This window comes from Arachis hypogaea, chromosome 10 (assembly GCF_003086295.3).
Source record: "Arachis hypogaea cultivar Tifrunner chromosome 10, arahy.Tifrunner.gnm2.J5K5, whole genome shotgun sequence".
Classification (NCBI taxonomy): Eukaryota; Viridiplantae; Streptophyta; class Magnoliopsida; order Fabales; family Fabaceae; genus Arachis; species Arachis hypogaea.
The window spans coordinates 6192364-6214903 of NC_092045.1; the positions used below are offsets into that span (position 1 = coordinate 6192364).

The 22540-nt window shown below is 33.1% G+C and overlaps 3 protein-coding genes across 4 annotated transcripts; 2 read left to right on the forward strand and 1 right to left on the reverse strand.

The window, feature by feature from the left end:
* The first annotated feature begins 1037 nt into the window (after nt 1–1037).
* On the forward strand, nt 1038–2132 carry LOC112717235 (fatty acid elongase 3-like). The gene has a single exon (XM_025769326.3). It carries the CDS (start codon nt 1124–1126, stop codon nt 1988–1990), a length of 867 nt encoding a protein of 288 aa, XP_025625111.1. The 5' UTR covers nt 1038–1123; the 3' UTR covers nt 1991–2132.
* Nucleotides 2133–15304: 13172 nt separating this feature from the next.
* LOC112714952 (pathogenesis-related thaumatin-like protein 3.5) lies at nt 15305–16747 on the forward strand. The gene is made up of 3 exons (XM_025766651.3): nt 15305–15522; nt 15781–16450; nt 16538–16747. Exons 1-3 carry the CDS (start codon nt 15462–15464, stop codon nt 16674–16676), a joined length of 870 nt encoding a protein of 289 aa, XP_025622436.1. The 5' UTR covers nt 15305–15461; the 3' UTR covers nt 16677–16747.
* Nucleotides 16748–16863: 116 nt separating this feature from the next.
* On the reverse strand, nt 16864–22303 carry LOC112714950 (uncharacterized). Of its 2 annotated transcripts, none has more exons than XM_025766649.3 (11): nt 21822–22303; nt 21326–21554; nt 20810–20957; nt 20503–20601; nt 20109–20266; nt 19408–19573; nt 19003–19139; nt 18215–18902; nt 17960–18072; nt 17486–17741; nt 16864–17364 (listed from the first exon to the last, which is right to left on the reverse strand). In XM_025766649.3, exons 1-11 carry the CDS (start codon nt 22003–22005, stop codon nt 17065–17067), a joined length of 2478 nt encoding a protein of 825 aa, XP_025622434.1. In that variant the 5' UTR covers nt 22006–22303; the 3' UTR covers nt 16864–17064. The 2 variants fall into 2 exon arrangements, with proteins under 2 accessions (XP_025622434.1, XP_025622435.1); XM_025766650.3 differs by having other exon boundaries at nt 20810–20964; nt 21822–22284.
* Between the last annotated feature and the right edge of the window lie 237 nt (nt 22304–22540).

Genomic DNA, 22540 nt, shown 5'->3' on the forward strand with positions numbered 1-22540 from the left:
GTTTTCTTTCTTTTTTTAGCATGTTGTGAATATAATCATATATATAGAACGTGTATGTTGACAATTTCTAAAAGGGGAGTTCTATAGTGGTATTAGTTTTAACGATTAAATGTGGCATAAGTTTGGTCTACAAATAAAATATTGACATATAGTAAAAAAATTAAATTTAGACCAAAATGATTCTCTCTTTTATAATTTCTTATGATTATTTTTAACAAAATAATTTTTTATAATTATAAAAAATAATTTTAAAAAAATAACACAAAAATAATTTTTTAATTATATATTTATAATTATTATTTTATTATTATTTTTATTTTTAAAAACTAATTTTTTATAATTATTTTTATAATATTTTTAAAAATTATTTTTAAAATAATAATAATAAAATAATAATTATAAATATAATTAAAAAAATTATTTTAATATTATTTTTTTGAAATTATTTTTTGTAGTTATAAAAAATTATTTTGATAAAAATAATCACAAAAAATTATAAAAAAAAATTATTTTAATCTTAAATTTAATTTTTTTTTACTATGTGTCAATAGGTCAAATTTATGTAATCCTTAACTACCAAAATTAATACCACCACAAAACTCCCCTTCTAAAATCTATATGTATAAAGTTTGATGTATCTCATTCTAGTTACATGCATGAAGAGATGTATGTGCAAATAATTGAAAACTAAGTTGACGTGGCAATAACAATGACAGGGTGAAATAAAGAGGCGATGAGATTGGCACCTTCACTGGCAGTGGCAGTGGCAGTGGCAGTGACAATGGGAAGTCATGCTCCTATCTATCAAGACTGTTACCATTTATTAAGAGCAAGCAACATTCAATATGGCGAAGTGATATCTGTTTCGTACAGCTGGCACTTAAATGGGACCTTCTACACCAGTATTTTATTATTTAAACATCTAGTTATATGTATTATCACAACTAATATTACTTATTTATTCTTCTTAATTAATTTTAAATGACTAATAACTAATTTGAGAGCATGTTATATATATGACTCCTTATTCCATATATCATTCTTCTTTCTCACACTATAACTAAGGGTGGTGCTAGCTATATAGTAGCTAGCTTGAGTGTGAAAGAAAAAGAAAAGAAGAAGAATGAGTAACATATTGGCAGCATTAGAGTACTGGTTAGTGAACCACCCTACAATCAAGAACTTCACATGGACGCCAGGGAAAACCATGGCCTCAACTCCACAGTTTCTGTGCTTCACAATCCTCTCCTACCTGTCCTCCATCTTCATACTCCCTCAGATGAAATCCCTGCCGTCCATCCCCCAATCATTCCTGAGGCCAATCTCAGCCGTCCACAACACATCCCTCCTCCTCCTCTCCTTCGTAATGGCCCTTGGCTGCCTCCTCTCCACCATCTCCCATGCACCTCACGTCCACTGGGTCATCTGCTTCCCACCGCAAACCAAGCCCACTGGGCCCATCTTCTTTTGGGCCTACATCTTCTACCTCTCCAAGATCCTTGAGTTCATGGACACACTCCTCATCATCCTCAGCAACTCCATCCAACGGCTCTCGTTTCTCCACGTGTACCACCACTCCAACGTGGTCATCATGTGCTACATATGGTTGCAAACCTCGCAAACACTCTTCCCGGCGGTGCTCTTTACCAACGCCTCCGTGCATGTGCTAATGTACGCCTACTACTTATCGTGCGCGCTAGGAGTGAGACCTAAGTGGAAGAAGCTTGTGACGAATATCCAGATCATGCAGTTCTACTCCAGCTTCGTTGTTCTGAGTTTGATGCTTTACTACCACTTCACGGGTTCAGGGTGCTCTGGTGTTTGGGGTTGGACCTTCAATGTCGTTTTCTATTCCTCTCTTTTGGTCTTGTTCGTTGACTTTCACAAAAAGAATTACGGTAGTACTGCAAACTCCCAGAAAAAGTTTACTCTCAGCAACGTTAAGCATGATTATTCCAAGGACTTATTTTGTGCTTATCACATCTCATGATGTTAGTATTAGTCTTAATTTAATTGTACCATGCATTGTCTTATTTTATTAATGTTTGGTCTATATAGAATTAGGGTAAAGTATCATTTTTTATCCTTAATGTTTGGGTCAAATTTTAAATTAGTGATTAAGGTTTTAAAAGTTATATTTTTATTTTTGTTCTAAAAAATTTCAAAAAAAAGTTCAATGTTAAATGATGTGTACATTAATAACATTGTTGTTAAGTTATATCTTTTTTTATGTGTTAAAAAATATAACCAAATTTTTTTTTGTAATACTTCTTTTTCTCAATTTCTTTTTTATACAAAACTCTAAATTCTAATTGTTGGCAGATTAATTATTTTATTTACACACTGAAATTAAATACTATTAATTTTTCAACATGTAAATTATTTATGTCAAATTTAATTATAGAACAATATTAAATATATTTAAAAATTTTTTGAATTGAAATAGAATATTTGGACATTTTTAAAATTGAAATATAACTTTGAAATATAAAAAATCAAATTAAAATTCAATATAAATATTAAAAACTAAAATAATACTTTATCTATAGTATTATTATATAGTGTCTAGCTTATCATTATTATAGTTACAAATTTTGCTGTTTTTGTTTCTAATAAGATAGGATTGCATGGAGAAAATTTTTATTGCGAACGTTGGTATCAAAGATGGAATTGTATATTTAAATTTACAGAAAAACTTCGCATACAAGCGATTAAGGCTTACAAGCCTTACAAGTCCAAAAAATAACTTCTCCCCAAAACGTGCTCCTAATGTTACGTATCTTTCACGCGCTATATAATAAAACGCGCGAATATATAACTTCCAATTTTCAAAAGATTTCGTTTCCTTCTTCGTTCTTCTTCTTGCCAAATTTTTTCGTTCTCATTTTCGCACATCTTCCCTTGCTTTTTGGATCGTTCTTTTTCCTGCGTTTATCACTCATTTGTTCTTCGTTATTGACGTGAGTTTCTTTTTCTGTAGCTCTAGGTTCATTTTTTTCGATTTTCTAGTTTCTGAAATCAAAGTTTGAACTCGTTTTGAAGATAATGGATGATTTAACCTCAGATTGTCAGCTGAATCAGGGCGAAGTGAATTTTGAATTTGAATCTAACGAAGTTCATAAGGTTTGATTTATATTTAGCTTATTACGATTACTCTGAATTTGATGCAGTTATTCGTCTACGATTGTCTAGCTGAATAATTTGTGAACATTGACTGTGAAATTAATGCGTGAACATAAATTTGTGGATTGAATCTAATGTATTAGTTTTGATTAATTATCTGCAATTTATAGCAGACGCTCGGGTATAGATCAGAATTTTTTGGGTGTATTTTAGGGGAAGTGTGGGTGTATTTACAGTTTATGGCTTTTTTTGTTATTTAAGTTGAGTTATTGTCGTTTGGGTGTAGATAAAAATTATTGGGTGTATTTTTAGTTTTTTGACATGGTGTATTCTGTAGCCTCTATGTGTTGTTGATGACCAGTTTGTTCCGAAGGTTGGAATGACTTTTACCACCCTTGAAGATGCTGGAAAATTTTACAGGGACTACGCCAAGGCTGCAGGTTTTTCTACAAGAGTTCGGAGTACAAATAAGAAAGAAAACGAGATTAAGAATCAATTGATTACATGTAGCAAAGAGGAAAAATGGAAATCTAAAATATCTCCGACCGAGAAGACAAATCCCACAGCTGGTTTAAACTGTCCTGCAAGAATTTATATACACACATTGAAGGATGTTGGTGCTTGGATCATTTCAAAGGTTGTGCTGCATCATTCACACCCTTGCTGTCCAAGTAAAGCAGAGATGCTCAAACAGCACAGGGAACTAAGCATGTCCATTCGTCGTACAATAGAGAATAACGAGGAGGCTGGTATTAGACCAAGCAAAACTTACCAATCATTTGTTGCGGCAGCCAGGGGTCACCGCGAGTTAAATTTTATTGAAAAGGATGTGAGAAATTACATTACGAGAGAAGTGCAGAATGTTTCTGAACAAGAATATGCAAAGGAATTCGAGAAATATTTGTTAAGAATGAAAGAGAAGAATTAGAATTTCTTTTTTGAGCTTGAACTCGAGGATGATCAATCCATTAAGCTTGCTTTTTAGATCGATGCAAGAAGTAGAGATACCTTTGAGTATTTCGGAGATGTTATTTCATTTGACACAACCTACAATACAAACAGGTAATAAATTGTCCATGTTTATGATGCTAAATTAATGTTATTTTATGAATCTGCCGCAAAGGTGTATATTGGATGTTTTTTGGTGTATAAAATCATTTTTTAGGTGTACGTAATGATTTTTCATTCTGTACTATGGTAATTTGTTTTAGGTATCATTTGGTTTGTGGTTCTTTTGTCGGGGTGAATCACCACGATCAGCCAACACTTCTTGGATGCTCTTTGATGAAAAACGAAGAAATTGAATCATTAACATGGTTATTTCAATGTTGGCTTCGTTGCATGGGTGGAAATGCTCTAAAAGAGATTCTCATCGATCAATACGCATCAATGAAAGGGCTTTAGAGGCTTGTATGCCAACAACAATTTACCGTTGGTGTATTTGGCACATCATGAAGAAGATTCCAAGCAAATTAAACGGGTACAAGGGACATACAGAAATTGAACAAGAAATGAGCCAAGTTGTTTGAAACTCTCATAGTAAAGACTCATTTGATAGGAATTGGGATGATTTTCTACTGAATTTTGGTCTTGTGGAAAACAAGTGGTTGTCAGGTAAGGTTGTTTAAAATATGCAGCAGAGGTGTAAATTGCATGTTTTTCAGGTGTATTTATAGTCTGTTTTTGAGTGTATTCTGCAGATCTTTATGAAGACCGTCATATATTAGTTCCAATCTATCTAGATCACCACTTCTGGGCAGGGATGAGAAGCACACAAAGGAGCGAGAGCATGCATTCATTTTTTAACAAGTTTATTACCCGGAACAGCTCGCTTATTCAATTTGTCAAACAATACGATAATTGCCTTGGAAGCAAGGAGCAAGCAGAGAGAGAATCAGATATTGCAGATTTTCATACGGTCATACCGTGTGCAACTAAATCCTCCATTGAAGCTCAGTTTCAAGATGTGTACACTCATCAAAAGTTTAGGGAAGTCCAAGCACAATTTAGAGAAAAGGCGAATTGCATCATTAGATTAACGAATTCTACTCTAGGCTATTCATTATACGAAGTTGGAGAACAAGTTTCCAGCTTAATATTCAACAAGTTTGTGGTAACATAAAACTCAGTAGCAGTCGAGGTAAAATGTCAATGCTTATTATTTGAGTCAAGAGGGATATTGTGCCGTCACGCACTAAGTGTGTTAAGCTTTGAACGAGTAAGCTAAGTGTCATCAAGATATATATTGGAACGATGGAGCAAGAAGGTAAAGAGGTGACACACACACATCAAGAGCAGCCACGACGAGCCATTGTTGGAGCTAAGAAGCAAAAGGTTTGACGAATTGGTTCTTCGTTCGCAAAATATTTGCGAATTTGCATCAGAATTAGAAGAATTGACTGCCATTCTGCATTGTGCATACGATAAGGTCATGGTTAAGATGGAAGAACTAAAAGCCAAAAGGAAGGGGACATGTTCGTTATCTCATGAAGATGCCACCTTGGAATCCGTTAACGAGCTTCAAAGCCCTCCAAGGATTCGAACAAGGGGACGTCCAAAAAATAGGCTAGGTTCAAAGTTCGACAAACAGATTGCAAATGCCTCAAAAAAGAAGAAAACAAAGGATCTAAACGAGGTAAAAGTGATGTTCTTTAAACTTGTGGTGATTGATTTTAATTTTCTTCTTAATATTTTTGCTAATATGTGGGTTTATTATATCCAGTTAAACCTCTTTGATGCTGCATCAGCGGTGCATCCAAATTTCAGCCAATATCAAGGACGTGTTATGAATTATCAGTTCAGGAAACCAGCAGCAATGGATAGTTTTTTAGGTGTATAGTTACAAAATATGGGTGTAAACCATAGTTTTTCTTGGGTGTATTTCTGATTTTTGTGCTTGACATTTTACATATATATACATATATTTCAGAATCTGCTGTTTCTATTATAAATTATTGTTTTTTTTATTATGGTTTAGGTTTAGGTTTTAGGATTTTAGGGGTTTAGGAATAAAGCATCAGGGGGATAGAAGACCGGTGTATATCTTACTTTTCTTGGGTATAAAATGAGATATTATGGATGTAAAATCAATTATCAGGGGATAGAGGTTTGGGTGTATTTTCAACTTTCTTTGGGTGTAAAATGTCAGGTTATGGGTGTATATTTGGTTTGATGTTGTCCTTCATACTATCGTACTTATAATTCAGACATTTTGAATACAGCAGAGAGAGTTTAATAATGGAAAAAAATTTACTTATAATTGTCAAATTTTTACAGCATTTGTTCAATTTCTTACAAGACTATATAACAGTAACAGTTACATTAATCAGTGTCAATATCATTAGAGTCTATCTGACAATATGGACTCAATAACAATGAGGATAGCCTGGACAGTCTTATTGCATCACTTCCCCTAATGGCTTCATCTTTGTCTTGATTCATTTCATGGAATAGAATCCGAAAAGCATATTCTACTCTATAGTGGTCCACCTCGTCCTAAAGTTTAAAATAATTTTCTTTTTAATCAACTATGTTAATTTAATAAGATAATATAGAGTTATATAGTTTTTAAACATAATTACCTGGGTCCAGTTGTCCCACTCATACTTTCCCTTTTTAACGTTTTTGAGCTGAATTATCTCAAGCCACTTCATTACATAAATAGCACAGTCATAGCTGAGAAACAAGAAAAAAAATTAGGAAATTACATTTGAAAAAGTTTAATTTTCAAATTAAAAAATTCATATCTTGTCTTTTGGCCTGAGATTTTAATGTAGGGTGTATGAATTTTCTGATCGTTTTTCTTCAAAGGTGCCCCCAGCATATACTCTCATTCTTGAAAGTACATGTCCCTTAAAACACAAAATAAATTAGTAATATATGAATAATTTTAATAAAGGAATATAAACAAAGGACCACAAACCTACACCTTATATTGAATAGAAATACACCCAAATATTAAAATACAGAACACAGAACCTACTTATAACAAATATATTTATGGCCTTTCTTTCATCGGCTGGACAAGTCTTGTGATATGGGTCGAGTACAAAAGTTTTTTTCTTTCTTGTATCAGCCACCCATAACCACCAATGTTGTGACTGGAAAACAGGTGCAAAAATTTGAAGTAGGTCCACATTGAACATTGTTTAATTTATTTGGTACATAACTAAAGAATAGTAATAAGAAGTTTTAGAAAAAAAACTTACATAACGATGCGATGCTAATTTTTTAAGGTCCAAGAAGGGTATAAACATTGGATAGTCTTTCACCCTGAATAGCTTATTGTTTTTAGGCTCCAAGAATACCCCTTCTGGATGATTTGCAAGGTCCATGTTCTGCAACAATTATGAAAAACCAAATGAGTACAAAAAATACACCCAAACGAATACAGAAAATACACCCAATTGAATGCAGAAAATACACCTAAATGGATACAGAAAATACACCCAAATGAGTGCAAAAAATACACCCAAACAAATACAGAAAATACACTCAAACGAATAAACAAAATACACCCAAGATTTGTTGAAGTACAACTTACCACAATATCAGGAGGGAGACAGTATACTTCTTCTTGAAACCTTTTAATCTTTTGCTGGTTAAAGATGAAGCGCATGGCAGACACAATCTACAAATAAAAGCCCAAATCAATTTTACATAAATCGATATTGCAGTTACATTTCATGATAAAATCATTAATGTTATTCTAATATTACCTCAGTTTCTATATGTGTATCAGCTTGGAGAGATGCGAAGTAGAGTTTTGACAAAATATATTTATCTTGGGCATTGAGTGTGCACACATTGTCATACTCATTAGTATTTCCATCTGCGTATGTTTTGACACGTGTGGCCCAAATGTAGCATTTCTCTTTTATTTCAGTAGTCATTTCATTTGTCCTCGCAGGAGTTTCAAATTTTTCAAAACTTTCTTCACCAATTTGCTTATGAATAGGTGGAGTTTTACCTTCTGTTTTCACCTCACTGCCTGCAAATTTTTCAACCAGCTCCCTTAACTGTTCTATTAGTTTTGACGTTTCAGGAGTTTTCGCCCTCTGCCCCTCTTGCGTTGCTGCTTCTTCTTGGCTTGAATCAGTCAAGCCGAGGCTGAATGATGGCATCGGACCTTGTTTAGGAATGTACGATGCTATCCGTGCCATCATCATAAGTGTAGTAGCATCATCTTCTGGGGCTAGATTACTGCATGATGAGATATAACATACTATAATAATAAGAATAGATGAATGATATTGAAAACAAAATGTTACTCTACTAAATTTACACTTTAGATGGAGCTGGTGGGAGCGTGGGTGTGCTTTCTTCAGTTTTTGGCGGTGGTTCTGGAGTGCTGTAGGGTTATAGAACAAATACAACCAAAGATTACAGAAAATACAGAAAATACATCCAAACAAATACAGACAATACACCCAAGTGAATACAGAAAATACTGACAAATGATTATAGAATGTAGACCCAAATGAATACAGAAAATACACCCAAACGAATACAGAAAATACACCCAAATAAAAATAGAAAATACACCCAAACAAAAAACAAATACACCCCAAGATTATTCCTTACCTTTTTGTAGTTTCTTCATTAATTTCTGGCACAGGGGTTGGTTCAATTTTTGGCACAGTGGTTGTTTGGGACAGTGATAGACAAATTTGAATCGGAACTCTAAACAAGAAGAAAAATAAAAGGTTAACAAAGCCCGCAAAAGTAAAATGGTTATAAGGTTGAAGTTTTCTTGGGAAACTCGCATTAAGCGCTTCGGTTTGTGACTGTGTCTCTACCCGCACAACCATCATGTTCTCTTTAGCTGGTTCGTTGGCTGACTTTTCAGCTAGACTCAACCTGAAATACACCCTAAGAAAGTCAAAAATACACCCGAAGCTTTCAAAAGAAAGACATGCTTTGTTTTTTTGAGAACTTACATAGTTCCAATTTTGGCTTTTTTTCCTGCCTTTTTTTCTCGAATAAAATATTAAAGGGCTTTTTTTCTAAAAAAAATATATACATAATTAGAAGCAGAAGTTAATAAAAGATAAAAGCAACTGGTATTAGAAAGAGATATTACATGCTCTCCGCCGGTTTGTTTACGCTACTTTGATCTGTGTCCTTGAGACAAAGGATCATCACTTCCTAAGTTTACGTCCGGTATTCTAAACATAGAGTAGATATTATTTAGTAAAAAGACCATACTGTTAAATCAGGATAACAAAATTTTATCAAATAAAGGTTCTTACGTTTCAGATGAGACATAGTGACCTTCTGTCGATCGCAGGTCAGCTTCCTTCTCCCTGGCAAACCAGAAACAATTATTAGCAAAGAAAACACCTTAAAATCAGAAATATACACCACAACAAGACATACCCCTATGCAGCAAATTTTTCATTATTTTTCTTCTTTCTAGATTCCCTTAAGATTTCTTCTAATTCTTGAGTTCCAATTTCAGATCTGACAGTACATGCATAAAAGAACATGTTAACAAATATAATTTTGATGATAAACGGTAATATAACTTACAAAGTACTCTACCCATGATAGTATTGAGCTTGTTCAGGAGATGAATCCTCAACAACGACCTTTTTTTTTATTGTGTCCTGGGGAAAAAAAACAAGTATGAATCAGAAACACAAAATAAGATTGATCAGAAAATACTATCCAAAGAATTGCTTGCTTTTGGGGTGTTCTTTTAGTCTTTTTCTTTATTTTTTGCTTCTTTACCAGTGATGATTCTTTACTTCTGAAAGTTAATAAGAGATGCTCTGTTAATACATGAAATTTTGATAATAAATCAAAAGGAAAGCAATAATAATTTCAGAACATTACTCATCATTCGATTCAGATTCTGAATCAGAATCCTCCTGAATCTTCTTTCTTTTTTTGGACTCCATTCTGGAAGGCAAACAATCATTATTTAAAAACACACTAAAAGGGACAAAATACACCCAAATGAAGACATAAAATACACCCAAATGAAGACACAAAATACACCCAAATGAATGCACAAAATACACTCAAATAAATGCACAAAATACACCCAACTGAATAAACAAAATATACCCAAGTATGTTACTTACTTTTTGGCTTTTCGGGTGGGTTGTTTCCTTGTTGGATCCTCTGAGTCTTCTTCAGTCTCAGACTCAGAGGTAGAATGGTCTTCATTTTCAGTTGTTTTACTCTCAGATGATGATGATGAACTTGCCTTCCTTTTTTTGTATTTTTGGTTTTTTTTCTTTTTTTCTTTTTTCTTTATTTGTTTCATTTTCTCCTTTGTTTCGGCCATCTTTACAATTTCCTGAAACATTAGAAATGTTAGTTAATAGCATTCAGGTAAATAAATTACACCCAAGATATTTTATTCACTTACCATATGTTCCTCTATTTCTACCCTCATTCTTTCAACCAACTGCTCTCTAGTCCAATTGGCAATTCAGGGTTTCGGAGGTCTTTCTTCCCCCTTCTTGTCTTTATTTTTTGATAGATGAAAGTAAACTATCATCAGGACAAACAGGCAGCCGTCAATTGCCTTTTTCTTTTTTAGATTGTAATCTATTATTTCCTTGATGATAAAATTCAGAACATGTGCTCCCCAATTTCCCTCTGTTATTGTGTCCATCTTGAAAATTGGTGCCAGGTGCACAGGGGAGATTTTGTTTATTGTGGTTGGTAACAGGAACGCCATCTGTATATAGAAGATGAAAATCCTCTTGAACATGAAGCCATCTTGCTCATTATCAACACCAATAGTCATCATCTCATCTGTCAGACTTTTTAGGGTCTTCTCCTGGAATCTTCTAAAAATTTATTTGTTGTCTTCAGAAAGATCCTTATAATTGACTTTCTGGGGAAGTAGATCTCCTACAAAAAGGAAAACAACATTGTATGAAAAGCACTTGAAATACACCCAAATATCAATTGAAATACACCCCAATATGGCTCATATACACCTATGTTTGTAACGAGTTACCTGACGCGTTGAGGCCAAGCGCAGCCCCTATTGTTCTTGGTCTTACTCTGAACGAACCGTAGCCGGTTTCGACTGTGTTTTTCCCTAATTTAAAGGAGTTAGCCAACTCCTTTAATATTTTGTGATGCACCCTTAGCGGCGGGATGTGCATCAGGCCACCAAATCCCAAATTCCTAACAATTATTTTCTTCTCATTGCTCATATTTCTGAATTTCTCACTCAACAGATGGGTTGCACATTTTAGATCTTTGGTTTGCTGTAAATAAAGCAAAATTAGAGTTAAATATATATTTCTATTATGAAAAATTGATTTGATCCAAGACATATATTTGTTCTTACATTTTTGCAACTTGGTTTTGCCTTCCATTTTTACTGCAATGAAAAAGAGATGCTGTCAATATATAAAAAATATACCCATATATCAGTTAGATACACCTATAGATCAGGCACATACACCCAAACCGATTTCATAAGTATTTAATGAGATCTGTTCAAAATGATGTTCAATTCACTCAAACATGGATAAATATACAAGCTCAAGCAATATTACAATGTCAAGCAATATACACCCAAGGACAAACAATATTAGAACAGTTGCAACAGTTCATTATATTACATTATATGAGTTCAGAAATATACACCCAACAAATTACGCCATATACACCCAACAATCAACCACATACACCCAACACATTACGCCATATACACCCAACAAACTATCCAATATACACATAAAAATTAGTTAGGAGAAGAACTAGAACAAGAATAATAGTAAAACCTAGAACAACTTAGAAGAACAGTAAAACCTAGAAGTAGTTAGAAGAACAGTAAAACCTAGAACAAGATGAATAGTAAAAACTTAGATCAACAATCAACCATATACACCCAACACATTACACCATATATACCCAACAATCAACCATATACACCCATATAAATTACGCTATATACATCCAACAAATTAAGCAATATACAGCGAAAAATCAGTTACGAGAAGAACTAGAATAAGAAGAACAGTAAAACCTAGAACCACTTAGAAGAACAGTAAAACCTAGAGGAACTTAGAAGAACAGTAAAAACAGTAATATGAGATTTAGAACAAGAAGATCAGTAAAACCTAGAAGAACATAGAAGAACAGTAAAACCTAGTTCTTCGATTTCGAAATCAGAAACAGAAATGTGGAAAATCTACAAAATGAGTAAAACAGTAACGTACCTTGAATAATATTTCTTCGTTTTTTCTGGAGATTGTTGATGGAAAGTTCTATCTTTTGTTGATAGTTTCTGCTAATCTTCGCGACGAGTTCGAACGTCTCTTCAGTTTGGAATGTTCCTCGAAACTTGACGGTTTGTGTTTTCTTTGAAGGAGAAGAGGAAGAGGAAGAGTGAGCCATAACAAGCGCTTTTTACGAAGCGTAACCGTTGAGTGACGTGCATGGGATTGATGCTCCATTCAAAGGGAGTGAGTGCGCGTGGATTATTTTTGGGCTGGACCAACTTGTAAAACTTGTAAGCCTTATTTGCTTGTATGTGTAGGAGGGCCCTTAAATTTAAATCATATTGCTTATATACTTCTCTTACAAGGCTTGAATGCTGCAAATATAATTTTGTTTACAAAATTAAAGGCATTGTTTGTTTCAAACTTTCAATGCAGCTGCAACTTGTTTAGTACGGGGAGTTATATAATAGCATTAGTTTTGGTAACCAAAGATAGCATAAGTTTGACTTACAAATAAAATACTAATACATCGACAAAAAAATTAAATCTAAAATTAAAATGATTCTTTCTCTCTTTTATAATTTCTTATGATTATTTTTATCAAAGTAATTTTTATAATTATGTTTATAATTATAAAAAATAACAACGAAATAATTTTTTTAATTATATTTATAATTATTATTTTATTATTATTTTTATTTTTTAAAAAATAATTTATTATAATTATTTTTATAATTATTTTTACTAAAATAAATTTTTTATAATTATTTTTATTTTTCAATCATTTATTATTATTATTGTTTTAATAATTTCTAAAAATAATACTAAAATTATTTTTTAATTATTTTTATTATTATTATTTTAAAAAATAATTTTTTTAATTATTTTTATTATTTTTTTTACTAAAAGAATTTTTTTATATTTTTTTTGTAATTTTAAAAAACTAACACCAAAATGATATTCTTTCTTTTGGTTAGTTTAAAAATAATCATAAAAAATTATGAGAGAGAATATCATTTTAGTGTTAGTTTTTTAAAATTACAAAAAAATGATAAAAAAATTATTTTGGTAATAATAATAATAATAATAATAATAATAATAATAATAATAAATTATTTTTTAAAATAAAAATAATTAAAAAAATAGTTTTGTGTTGTTTTTAGAAATTATTAAAAATAATAATAATAATAAAATAATTATAAAAAATCACTTTAGTAAAAATTATTTTTTATAAATAAAAATAATAATAAAATAATTATTATAAATACAATTAAAAAATTATTTTCGTGTTATTTTTTATAATTATAAAAATAATTATAAAAAATAATTTTGATAGAAGTAATTATATATAAAAATTATAAAAAAAATTATTTTTATTTTAAATTTAATTTTTTATTATATATTAATATTTTATTTATAAGTCAAACTTTTATTATTTTTATTTACCAAAACTAATACCACAATAAAATTTCTCTCATTACTATAGTTTAAAGTTGAAATATTTTACTTTCCTTCAGTTAGTAGAGTTACCATTGTTAGAAGGATCAAAATCTATATCCACTTTCTTTAAATGTAACAGATGTCAATTCCAAATTGATTTATTGAACTTGACCATCTTAGCCACCAAAATAATATAGCCACCAGAGACATCCCAATGTTTAATTGTTTATTGTCTCTCTCAAAACATACATGTCATGTCTCAAAACCTTCATAATTGGGCAACCCTACGCAGGTAAAAAAAAAAAAATAGTTTTGTTAATGAATATATCGATAGTTAGTAGATGAAGTATAGTATGACCATCTATGATTATCTCTATATATTATTTTTCTAAATGATAATCACTCTTAAAAATATAGGACAGTTTTTATAAAGTCGTTACTCACATACAAAGAGTGTGTAAAATATCATGGTAGGCCTTATCTTTTTCTTTTTTTTTTCCTTTGTTTTCCTTCATTCTGTGTTCTATGTAGCTTTTAAATATGTATGAGAGTGGAAACCTTTTATAATTAACTAACAGTTCCGCCGACAAAATAATTAATATATTTCGAAAAGAATAAATAATAAAAAAATCACTCGTTTTTTAAATTAGTTCTCGAATATTTTTTTAATCAAATTCGTTCTTTAAATATTTTAAATTAATTATGTTAGTCTTATTGATAGTGTCAAGATTTGCTAATGTGACACATTAAGTGACAGTCCAACACACACCTAAAAGCTTTAATTGACTATTAACATAATAAATTTATGAAATTAGATCAAATAAACATAATTGTAGGAATAACTTGAAGCATTAGAATCCTTCAATTTGAGGTTAATTTTATCTAATTTCATAAACTAATCATGATAATAGTCAACTAAGATTTCTAGGTGTGTGTTGGAGTGTCACTTAACGTGTCACATTAGCAAATTTTTATACCATCAACAAACAAAGTAACGAAATGACTAATATGATTAATTTAAAATCTTTAAAGACGAATCTGATTAAAAAAATCTTTCAGAGACCAATTTAAAGAATGAGTGAATTTTCAGGGACTAATTTGACCATTTATTCATTTTAAAAATGTCTCTTTCGTAGGTTTAAAATTTTGTCATACTAAACACTGCGATGCAAAAAAAAAAAAATTATGCATAATATTTACCCTAAATGCTAGAATATGTTCTTTTATAAAAATAGTTCTCAGGTAATTTTAATTTTATCATTTAGAAGTTAGAGTTTTATTTTAGTAAATCTCATTTAAGCTTAATTAAAAAGAAGTTAAATACATATTTGGCTGAGAGTAAATTAAAGCAGTAATACTGGAATTCTTACAAAGAGTTAAAATATCCTGTTATTTTGGGTGAATCTTGTAAAGCACTTCAAAACAAGAGGAGAAGAAGAAAGGTTTGAGAAATAAGTTAAAAGAGGGAAAAAAGTGAAAGAATAAATGAATCTTAGGACATGAGCATGACATTGATGAGCAAGGTATCCTTTGATTTATCTCCTAAGCAAGGAAGCTTTTCTCGGTTGTTAGTGTTCACATTCCTCACGTATTCTTCAACTCCTCTCTTTACAGCATAGTCATAAATAACACAACTCTTCATCACTTGATCACATGTCACATAATTAGAGACACTAATTACTGCTATAAGAGTGTCATTGGATGGCTAATCCTTACACTGCAGTTCTCAAACTCACTTTCATCTTCCTTGTCATTGCATCCGGTAAACTTTTCATACTTGAGCCTTTTTGTTTGTGTCACCAACCTTAGCCATGCAGAGCAAATATAGCATTTAGTGCTACACCTTTTGCTTGATGGCTCTATATATAGGTTCCTACCACAAAATGTTCTCAATTTTCAATTGAATATATTTCTTGATCTATTTATTTTATGTGAAACTTCAATGCAAATATTTTGTGTACTCATTTCGTCTTATATTGGAAATTATTTTTGTTCAATAGCTTGTAATTTGATGTTGCAGCACCAGAACTTGGTGGAAGCAGTAAATCAGTGACCATAGTGAATTACTGCAAGGAAACAGTATGGCCAGGGATTACACCAAGTGAGAACTTTAGTGGTGATGGCTTCACACTGAAACCAGGGCAATCAGCAGTGTACACCGCACCGACTGGATGGAGTGGCAGGATATGGGCAAGAACAGGATGTGATTTCGACAAGAACGGCAATGGTGATTGCCAAACAGGTGGCTGCGGCGGCAATATAAACTGCACCGGCCCAGGAACCCCACCTTCCACCATAGCAGAGTTCACACTCGGTGATGGTAAACCTGATTTCTATGATGTTAGCCTTGTTGACGGCTTCAACTTGCCCATTGCAGTGAAAGCTGTGAATGGCTCTGGGAATTGCAGCACTGCTGGCTGCGACGGCGACTTGAGGAATAACTGTCCTTCGCAGCTGACGGTGAAGAAAAACGACAAAGTCATTGCTTGTAGAAGCGCCTGTGATGTCTTCAACACTGATGAGTACTGCTGCAGAGGCATATATGAGGACCCTGCTATGTGTTCTTCTTCAAACTACTCCAAGATTTTCAAACAAGTGTGCCCTGTAGCTTATAGTTTTGCACGTGATGACCCAACCAGTGTTATGACATGCACTGGAGCAGATTTCATTGTCACATTCTGTGGATCAAGGTATTCTTACTCTTGACACTTACTGTCATCTTACAAGTTACCTTGATCCTATATTCCCATAATTGTTGCTAATATCCTTTGATGCAGGAATCAAACCGTGTGTTCTTATCATGGCAAGCAGCTTTTATGCAATGGCTCAAATTCAAAAGGCTTTAAGACAAAACCAGATTGGTGGTGGGTCTTCTTGCTCTTAGTGGCATATGTGTCCAAGTTATGCTTATCTTAGCGAATGGATAAAAAGGTCATGCAGTAATTATGTGGCACATATGACTATAACAACAACATAACCTTTTCCCCGGTTGGAATTGACTAGAGATTCAACTATCTTTTTTAGTATACCATAACTGTAAATCAATGTTTCTTTGTTTTGTTGTTTCATTCACTTTTGTTGAGAACATCAGTAGAATCCTCAATTGTAATAAACCATATATTATTGATTTCTTCAATCCTATGAGACACAAGTTAAAAAAGAGTACTATCCAACTCAAGCATTTTATGTAGCAAATCCAAAATATAGCTAAGCTAGCACACAAACTTTCTATTTTTCTTTACAAAAAAATCAAACAAAATTTACATCTTCACATTTTCCTTAGGCAGCCAGGAAACTAGTGATACTATCTACTGGACTTACCACTGATATTATTTTCTTGTGATTTTGATTGGTCATTGCTCTCCTTTAAGTAAATCTGTGATCTTGATTCTTCATTTTCATATGGTAAAACCGATACTGGGGCAGCCGGCACTGCATTCCAACGCTCCCTTAAAAACTTCATGAATTTCCTAACCATTTCTCTCCGAAACTCAAGCTCCCGCGTGAACAAGTCAAAGAGAAGAAAGGAAAGGATGTACTTGAATGGCACAACAAGAAGAGCAGTTGCAGAAGCTAACAGGACTAGTGCAACCTCAGTGGTTATCTGAGAAGGAAGCAAATCAAATTAAACATACATTAAAACAAGGAGCAAAGAGCAAGGATAATATGAAAATAACCCCGAAATAAAAAAATCAGAGATCTACTTTGAAAGCACATAACTATACCTGTGGATGGCCAGAGAGGAAAACAGAACGTATTTTGAGAAGTGCAACATTCACTTGCTGTAAGAAATTTTCAACATCACGCATCGCATCTTTTACAGCAATAATCTTCTGTATTGTATTGGAAGGTGGCTGATCACGTATTGTTACTTTACCGAACGATCGTCCAAGGCGACCTTGCTCCTTAAGGCCCCTAATTGTCAACATTCCAACTGCCAAAATCATCAGCATCATGGGGAACACATATGACAGCAAGTTTCTGCAGAAGACAAAAACACATTAACTCATCTAAAATAAGGTTTCAACATTCCAGAAATACGTAAAATGTAAGCAACTAAATGCGGCAAACAGAAATCCAAATCTGGAATCTACCAAATAATTATCGGTTTAGGACACCCACATGTGATCATAGACAAATGTCCTTTAGAAAGCAACAATCATTAATAGCAGAGAAAGTAAATTGAGGAGTGAATTTACCTAAAGATGATTGTATAGGTAAGAGAGAGAAATGCAACTGTCAATGGTGGCTCCTCCCAGCGCCTGAGCTTTTCAAAGTTTCTGACAGTTAGAGTGAAGGGGAAAAATAGCTCCTGCAGATGATCAAGACCAATCTCATGCAGACTTAGTCCGGGCACAATTATTATGCTAATGAAGTAATTGCTCAAAACTATATCTATAGTGAACTAAAATGCCACTCATAATATGAGAAGTAATTAAGTTGAGCATCTAAACCTTAAAGAGATCAACATTGCTGGGTATTCCTTGTAGAGTTGCAGCATCAATGGTGGCTTGAGTTTTCTCCTCAACCCGGTATTTCTGTTTACTTATTTCTGCTGCTCTTTCTATAAGCGACATATCAGCCACAACAAGATTCTTACTTAATATTAAGCCTTTGGTTGAAGTATTCTTCCAGAAATTAATGGAATTACTAGATGCCCAAGATGGAGATTTCATCCACTTCCGCAAGTAGACACTTCCATCTATGTCAAAAACATGGTTGATGCTATTGCTGCCATCAGACATTTCTTCAGAGGATTGAGTCTCTGGCTGATTGCGGGTATTCACAAATCCTGTAACCAGTGGGCCTCCCCAATAGTTAACAGCTAAAGTCTGAAGTACGAGGTCACTATATGGAGCATTCCGTAAATAAGAAAACTGAACAAGCTTGATGGGATCGTCAAGCAACTTCCTCATGTATTGAAGCGCCTGGAGTCTAGCTATACCATTAATGGCACTGGTTGTTGCTCTTTCCTTTCCTTTGTGAGCCCCGTATACGTGAAACAATGACTCGTCAGAATCATCAGGTCCATATTCATGTGTGAACTTGTGTAACGCTATAATTTCACTTATCAAAGCATGCCAAACATCTCTCCTCATTTCACCTCCCAAGTCAATGAATTCCAGTATCCAGCTATTGGACCTAAGTATGAAACAAAGTAGAAGTATCAATTATTGTAAGACAATGATATAAAAAATTTAAAATGTACTATCCAATGCTCGATGGAACAAAGCATACTTACTCTGAGACAGAAGAAATGGAAACAGCAGAGTCAAAAAGTGCAGACCCTAAAGGCCCAACCTTTGCCTTCTCTACCTTTAATCCTTGATGTGTAAGATCCATTCTCATGGCTCTCTTCTCTCCCAATAAGCCAACTGCCTGAACATTTATTTTAAGTTATCAATAGAAAAAGATAATGACCCCTTTCTCCTTGCAGAGGAACTATTCTAAACCACCCCCCTTTTTTTTCTCTTGTTATTTATAATCAGCTTACTTTGACCAGAGAGACTTTTCTTTCGGCCAAAACAAAACATATCAATCAAATTGAAACTAAGCAAGACAAATAAATTAGGCATAGAGGTCGTTGTGATTATACTGAAGAAATCAATGGGTCTTGTATGTGGAGAAAGTGGCAAAGACTGTGTACCTCAAAATATATTGCTTTATCAGTAAGAGTAAGTTTGCCTGGCCATGCCATATTACCCTCCCATTTCAGAACAGGCTGCTTACTGTTGGAACCAATGCATAAAATTCTCTCCCCTAAAATTTGAGGGAACTCTGGAATCTGATATGACCTCTTTCCTTCACGCACTCTACAATAATATTAGTACAAGGTCAGCAGAGATGTTCTGTAATATCCAACATTATATAGAAGTTGAGAGCACTCCAGCAAATCAATGTAGAAGTAAAATAATGAGACTATTCTTACACTACAATACAATAGCAGAACTCGCTTATCTTTATCCTATAGAAATGATCGTATACCACATAATGGAGAACTCAGAACTATATCAAAGAAGAGAAACTGGATAAAGGTCCAGGAAACCTAGTTTATTTTTAGTAATAGCTTGCACGAACCTTGAGCACAGCAGATTTGGATAAAAGACACAAAGGAGAGAAGTCTAAAGCAGCACAAATAAGTATCAAAAGTTACTTCAATAGAAATCAACAAAAAAAAAGAGATCGAAGAGCTAATAATTCATCGTACTTTGTTCTTATGGGAATTGGATTATTCTGAAGATATTTTCAGTAATCATGCATCCCAATTATTCTTTCCAAACTTTGCTTGGATGTCTTTCTGTAAGAATGCAACATCATTGAAAAAGGGAGATAAAATGACAAACTTACCTGATAAATTCATTAATGTAAGTCAGCCATGAGCTCAAAGAAATTCCAGATTGATCTTTAGCAAGAGCCTTAAAAAGATTATGCACTACAGGTCGATCAACCACACCAGAGACTGCAGGAGCAATACGAACAAAAGCTTCTTCAGTGACAAGCTTACTCTGCAAAGCCCACAAAATTATGCATCTAAAATGAGCACTCTACATCAGAAATATGAAAGAATTAACTGAAAAGATAAGAGATGTACTTAGTAGTTTTCTCTCCAATAAGCCATGCACCACTCTTACAAGTTCAACTAGTTTGAAAAGAAAGGCTAAACAGGGGATCCCTAAGAAAAAGATTATCCTCCTTTCATACAATTCAAAGGGACATTTACATGCAAAGGAAAGAACTGTACCTGTAAGGAAGCCTTCTCTGAGTTGTTGGAAAGGTCATTGGTGTAAGGATTTTCCCAAGCAAGCATGGTTATGAAAATCAGCCTTTGAAATGCAGGATCCTGTGCAAAAATTTCAACAAGCAGCAAGCATGTTTTTGAGAGAACATAAAAGAATAAATTTGTTCATACTTGATTTATTAATTCATTTGATTGGAAAAGAAACCTGACAAATTTCTGTCTTCGTGTCGGTGCTAACCCGACATACTGTTAAAAACAGAAACCGAACAAATTTTCAAATACACCTTTCAAAGAACAAGAAGAGACTAACCTTAAGGGAAGGATGAATATCAGCACCATCTCTTGACAAGAATCTAAAGCAGCAGTATTCAACCAAATTACGGGCATCACCACATACAGGTTCCGGGACAAGTGCTTCAAAAATTTTCTGCATCTTCTTCCCAGTCAATCCATTCATCCTGCAATCTTATTTCCATCATGTCAAATAATAATTTCTGTATCAGTCTTATAGGTATTAAGTAAGCAAACTAAGAGATATGAAAAGAAAAAACAAATTCCTCAACTAGGTCATAACTTAAATCATAGCTAGCACAAAAGCCACTCATATATTTTCACATTGAAGAAAACATTAAGTAAGTGTCTTCTCCATTGACCTCTTTTTCAATGTAATTTTGGGAGTAAAACATTTTAATGTTTATTGTACATTCCAATGGCATAAGCAAAAAGCATATATGATATAGCGCTACTTCTTATCCATTTGATTAATCCAAAGCACAATTATAGAAAAGTGTCACCAACATAGATAGAAGAATGCAAATGTATTTACCTGCTGAATTGCTCAATACATATAACAGCAGCTAGAGACAGAACCCCATATCGCGTTTTGCGTTCTATTGTCTCCTCTACCATTAATATGTCTTCCATTACTTGAAACCCGAGTTCATTTTCATGAGAAGGCTTCCTATTTTGACCAGGCTTTGCAAGGGGAGAAGCCACTTCATTTAAGAAATTCTGGGTCCTTGATAACAATGCATTCAACCTCTCTTGTATAGAATCTATGAAAAAGAAATGGAAATTTAAAAGTTCAAAGGCAAAGCCACAATGAGGAGACCAAAAAACAAAATATAAATAACTACAACACACACCAACACTTCTTCAAGACTTCAACATATGAGGGAAATCGAATTCCTTAGCATCAATATCAGCAATTTTCAAATTTACACAGAAATTAACAACATATCTTAATGAAACAAAAGGCCAACGTATAATAGAAACTGATACAAAGAAGTAAATTGAGAAAAAGAGTTTGAAAGAGAACATACTGGGAGTTATGTCACTGAGCTTGAGTTTATCCCCCAACGACTGGGGCGTGAACTTGAAGGGAAATTTCTGCTCTGAAAATATTCTTGGGGAATACTTATGGTATCCATGGAAATCTTTGCGGGATGAAAAAACAAGATACGTGGGTGTTATTCTGAAGTAGGTCAATGGAAGCTTTGGCCCCATTCTTCATGAGTGAAGTGTGTTTGAAGTTCAAGTTTCAAACTTGGAGCTGATAATTCATAGCTGAAGCATGGATCAAAGAGGAAAGGGAAAGGGAAGTGATTAGTATATAAAATGGAAGAAATCAAGAAAGAGAGAGAAACGTATGCAAATAGCATTCCTGCGCTTGCGTTGAGAATGAGAGCCACCGGCCACCCCTCAATGTAGTGCCCTTGCACGTGCTAAATGTTTATGAAAAATTCATCACCTTTTTACAAGAAACTAAAAACAATTCAATGTTTTTAGAATTTAATTTTAAGACACTCATACTTATAAATAGTTGTATTCTTATATCTAATTATATAATATTATATTCGTATATCTAAAAATATATATATAATTATAAAATTATGTAAAATATTTTATACTAATAATATATTAAAATTAAATTTATAATTTTATAGTCAAATTTAATTTATTGTAAATTTATGACTCGTTTAAAAAATTTTAAAAGTTTTTTTTTGGTATTTGAGTTTTAACTTATAAAAAATCACACTAA